The sequence below is a fragment of the Cyprinodon variegatus genome, unplaced genomic scaffold, assembly GCF_000732505.1.
Source record: "Cyprinodon variegatus isolate N-32 unplaced genomic scaffold, C_variegatus-1.0 Scaffold1331, whole genome shotgun sequence".
Taxonomy (NCBI): Eukaryota; Metazoa; Chordata; class Actinopteri; order Cyprinodontiformes; family Cyprinodontidae; genus Cyprinodon; species Cyprinodon variegatus.
Window position 1 is genome coordinate 15,897 of NW_015151784.1, and position 5,112 is coordinate 21,008.

Here is a 5,112-nt window from a genome sequence, read left to right on the forward strand (position 1 = left end):
GAAGTGGCAGCGCAATCTTACTAGCTCCAGAATGTTCAGGTGTTAACAGTGTGGCCAGTTGGGAAGAGTGGAGGACGGAACCAGGAAGTCCACATCAGCAGCCTTTTTATAGTTGTCACTTCCAGGAAGCCACCAATGGGATGTCATGATGTCATCATCCTGGAACCAATCAGCAACTGGCACCTGCACACTTACATTTGCACACAAATTATCACCAGCTGTAACAAAACACTTTAAAAAGCTCATATACTGAAAAACTCTTAAACAACTTAAACTTTATTAAGATTAAACCCAAGTATAGTAAAGAAAAAATACATGTATAAGACTTATGTTGATGTCATCATGGAAAAAGTGATGAGCCCTTAAATACAGTTCCAGTGGGTTAATATACTTCAGTGATTTGTAAACTGTGTCAGACAGAGTGGGTGTCTATCTCATAGGTTGCGTCATTAGAAGGTATCCAACCCCTACATAGTTCTGGTGCTGCTTGACATCCATCCGCTTCATCAAACCTGTCTCTCGAGAAGAGGGTATTTGTATTATTACTATCATTATTATTATCATTACTGTATTATTGTAGGCTATTCTATCTATATAGGCGGCATACAATTGGTAGGAGATTATTGTCATATTTAATGGACAAAAATGTGTCTATTATATTCAACAACCTTGATATTTGGGATTTTCTTTTTACTTTTTGATAAATACAGATTATTCCTGACAGCTTATATTAAGATTCTGAATTCAAACCAAAAGTTCAAATTCAGAATCCCATTGATTATGAAATATTGCCTTATCTGGTTAGACAGTAAAAAGTTTCCATAGAGTAAAATGCTCAGGTGGTTGAAAACCAATTGATAAACCACTATTTATTCGTATACAGAGATTTACTCTATGAATATCAGGCATTCTTTGAAGGCCTCAGAAGTTTGTTAGTGATCGTCAGAGAACAAATAGCATCAAGGAACCACAACCGAAAGGTTAAGGAGGAAGTTGTGGGGAAGTGTAAAGCAGAGTTAGAGTCTTTAGCACTTTTAAAGGCTTTGGCCGTCTCCTAGAGCTCCTTTCAGTCTGTCATTTGAAAATGAAAAAGTGTTTTGAAAGATAAGAGAGGATCAAATTCCAACAGGACAACCATCCTATAGAGCCTTAGCTACAATGCATGAAAATGAATCTTTGTTCAATCCATTTATCCATATGATATGTGTGACTAAGGATTGCTTTGCATTCAATAATAAATCTACAGAAACACCAGAGACATGGATAGAATGAATTCATCCATCAATGAAGACTCTGCAACATCCCAGAACATAACGTGTGATCCAGTGGAAAGATCCAATCACCCTTTACCCCTGTTCTTCTACATTCTGGTGTTTCTGGTAAGCATTGTGTCTCAGTGTTGTAAAGTCTCAGAATAAAGAAAAAATATTAATAGTTTTGGTCTCATCTGCAGGTGGGTTTAATCCTCAACAGCTTCACCTTGTGGTTTTACTGCTGTGGTGCTCATAGACAAGTTTCCAAAAGCTTGACGATCTACCTGAAACATCTGACAGCTGCTGACTTTTTGCTGTGCATTAGCCTCCCAATGCGAATCATTTATTACTCCACCAGGTCTTTCACTGTGCATCTGTTTTACTGTAGCTTTGGATCTGTTGTCATTTACCTCAACATGATTACCAGTATCCTGTTCATGGGCTACATCGCAGCTAACAGGTACAATAACTTAATTGCGTGTTAGGTAAATAGGTAGGACTAGAGTACTGTTTAAAAATTGAAAAATTTATTTTTTTCTGTTTTTAAGGATATACCAGTCTTTTAAATCCTTCCTTATTTACGTTGGTAGAAATAAAAATAAGGGATTCCGGAAACTGGTTGGCCAGAACTTTATAACTTGGTTTAATAGTTCCTTTGTGTCATAATTTTATCAAGAGCTTGGAGCCACATGCATGGAAAGCAATTCAGAGAGACCAGAGAAAAGGTTTAACAGGTTTATTGAGGAGATTATGAAGAATCCAGTGTTGCTCTGAACACTGCTCAACCGGAACTGGAAAGTGAGGGGAAGACACTGCGGTTAGTTCAGGCTCAGTGGGAAATTTGATCCTTGAACTTGAAGAGATAAAAATAGATTACTGACTCACGTTTCCAGAAAAGTGGTTGACTCTTTAATTCCAGTTGGTGTGCGCTTGTTCCAGTGTATGTCTGATTTGGTGGAGGGCAGACAGGGTTTACCCAGAATGCGGTTGTTTGTAGGTGAATGGAGAAACTGACTGAAACTTGGATTTCCTGAGGTACTTGAACGGGTTGATGTGGAGATGAATCCCTTGCTCAGTGTGAAGCTCAAACGATCCCTTGGAGGAAAGTAGATCCAAACCTCCAGTTTGAATCCCCAGCTCAGTTTGAAGCTCAGATGATCCTTCCAGTCAGCAGCTTAAGAGCACTCCGTTAATGAGGTAACCCTCCGCAGGTGTGTGAGGAGGAAGACCAGAACTAGGCACCTCCTGGTGGAGGAAGGGAGACAAACACAAAAACACAAATCACACAGACAGGAATCTTAACAGTACCACCCCCCTCAACGACCGCCACCGGCGGTCCAGAGGAACCGAAAGGCTGAGAGAGGTGGATGTCCCTAATGAGGGAGGGGTCTAAGATATGCGATCCCAGGACCCAAGAGCGATCCTCGGGACCGTATCTGACCGTGACTCCCAATCAACAAGATACTGCTTGTTGTTGTTGATATGGACAAGAACAATCAACAAGGTTGTCCCTCGGCCGTGGGGACGAGCATCTACGATGCGCATAACAGTGCAGGCGGGGTGGACATCAATGTCCAATACCAGAGGGGGATCAGTGGGTGGGCACAATGGCGAGACAGGCTTGATCTGGGAGACATGGAATGTAGGGTGAATGCGAAGGGAGGATGGGAGACGGAGACGGACGGCAGATTCTCAGATGGTTTTCTCCACTTCGTAGGGTCCAATGTATCTAGGGGAAAGTTTACTTGACATCGCCTTGAGGGGATGTCACGGGTAGAGAGCCAGACCTTCTGCCCCGGGCAATAGGAAAGGGTTAGACAGACAGAATGTCCTGAGGTATTCATGAAGACGAAAGGCATGTTTAATGAGAAGCTGGGCTGTTAGCAGAGCTGTAGGGAGTTTTCTCGGAGAGACGAGATGACAGGCCTTGGAGAAGCGGTCAATGATGGTGAGGATGGTAGTCATACCTTTGGAAGTGGGGAGGCCTGTGATGAAGTTGATGGCGATGTGTGACCAGAGTTGTTTGTAGGTGAACGGAGAAACTGACTGCCACTTGGATTTCCTGCGGTACTTGAACGGATTGATGTGGAGATGAATCCCTTGCTCAGTGTGAAGCTCAAATGATCCCTTGGAGGAAAGTAGATCCAAACCTCCAGTTTGAATCCCCAGCTCAGTTTGAAGCTCAAATGATCCTTCCAGGGAGAGAAGGTCCGAAAACATCCAGTTTGCAGGATGACTTCGTCAGGTTGACAAAACTCAGTTTGACTCAGCAAAATTCAGCTTGGCTAGAGTACCCAAAACTGGCAAACACTCTGGCGTCGAGGTAGTGGCAGTCAGCAGCTTAAGAGCACCCCGTTAACGAGGTAACTCTCCGCAGGTGTGTGAGGAGGTGGACCAGAACCAGGCGCCTCCTGGTGGAGGAAGGGAGACAAACACAAAAACACAAACCACACTTTGTTGTGTTCTACAGCAATGAAAGACTAAAGAGGACCAAGAAACCAATAGGTGCAATACAGATGGATACATTTAAATAAAAATAAAAAAAACTGTATGACAGACACAAAGGAAGCTCTGGGACAGCATGGGCTATATTATTGGCAAATTGATTGGAGCACAATATGAGGTCCTGAATACTTAATTCTAAAGGTCATAATTAAAATGCTAGGTCCACATCGGCAGCCGATTTGGGTTGATTACCACATGCCCACAGCCTCCCTCCTCCTTCCATCTGGACCTGTTTCTGCTCGCTTCTGTCAAATTTTGTCACTTCATCATGATAAATGTGGAATAGTTCTCATAGATTACAATGTGCAGTTAAGGAGGATGTGAAATCAGGGGGTTGGGGCGGTACGCAGTTCCAGGAAGATGTGCTGTCTGCTATTTTGGGCCACCAACTTAGGTGCACAGTACCAATCTATGTGCTTGGTGAGACTGATGTGCAATTATAAATTCAGAACTGTAGAATTTAGTCAATAAAAAAGTCCAAAAATAATGAAAATTAATCATTACTAACTCTTTCTATTTCTCCGTAGGTACATGAAGATCTTTTATAGCTCAGAAACTTCCTTCCTGATGACTACCAAAGCTAGCCACATCATCTCAATGACCACTTGGTTTGTTTCCCTGACCTTAATGACATCATACAGCATCATTTTGCTGATCACCCACAAGCCTCATCCATATCTCAGCACCTGCGAACTTCTACTGTCTGACCATGTAAATTCACTGCGCTTAGTGATGCAATGTTTTGCTTCTTTCGTCTTCATGTTAGTTCTCTTATCTCTTGTCTTTTTTTACTATAACACCTGCCGCAGGGTGAGACAGATCCAGCAGAGACAGATGGGCTCCAACTCCAAGAGACTTTTAAAGTCTCGCAGGAATATGTTGGTGTTAGTCAGTGTTTTCTGCTTTTGTTTTGTTCCTTTTCACCTTATTCGACTTCCTTACATCCTATTTGGAGGACATTGTTCAGAGGTGTTTTACTACCTGAAGGAGGTGACTCTCTTAATGTCAGTTTGTAATATCTGTCTGGATCCTCTCATTTATCTTTTTTTCTGTAAAGACTTTAAGTCCCACTTGAAGGAAATGTTTTGCATGAAAGGCAAAAAGAACACCTCAACTTAAAGGTATAGAGGACAATCTTTTTTTTCCAGGTGAAGCGCTGGTTGATAAACTTCCATCTTATCAAGGACAATGACCTGTGGACAGCTTTCATGAACAAATTTAACATGATCATCATACACACACACACAGCTGATGCTCAAATGTCAGATTGACTATCATGTGTCTACGGCCTCCAGTGTTTTCTTTCTGCTGAAATGTTTGTCTCGTGTTACATATGCTTTTTTTGTGCTGAGTT

At 42.0% G+C, this 5,112-nt stretch overlaps 1 protein-coding gene across 1 annotated transcript; it reads left to right on the top strand.

Moving 5' to 3' along the window:
- Positions 1-1,268: 1,268 nt before the first annotated feature.
- On the top strand, positions 1,269-4,877 carry LOC107102850 (P2Y purinoceptor 14-like). The gene is made up of 3 exons (XM_015402292.1): positions 1,269-1,379; positions 1,454-1,713; positions 4,286-4,877. The coding sequence occupies exons 1-3, from the start codon at positions 1,269-1,271 to the stop codon at positions 4,875-4,877; spliced, it is 963 nt and encodes a 320-aa protein (XP_015257778.1).
- Positions 4,878-5,112: the final 235 nt, after the last annotated feature.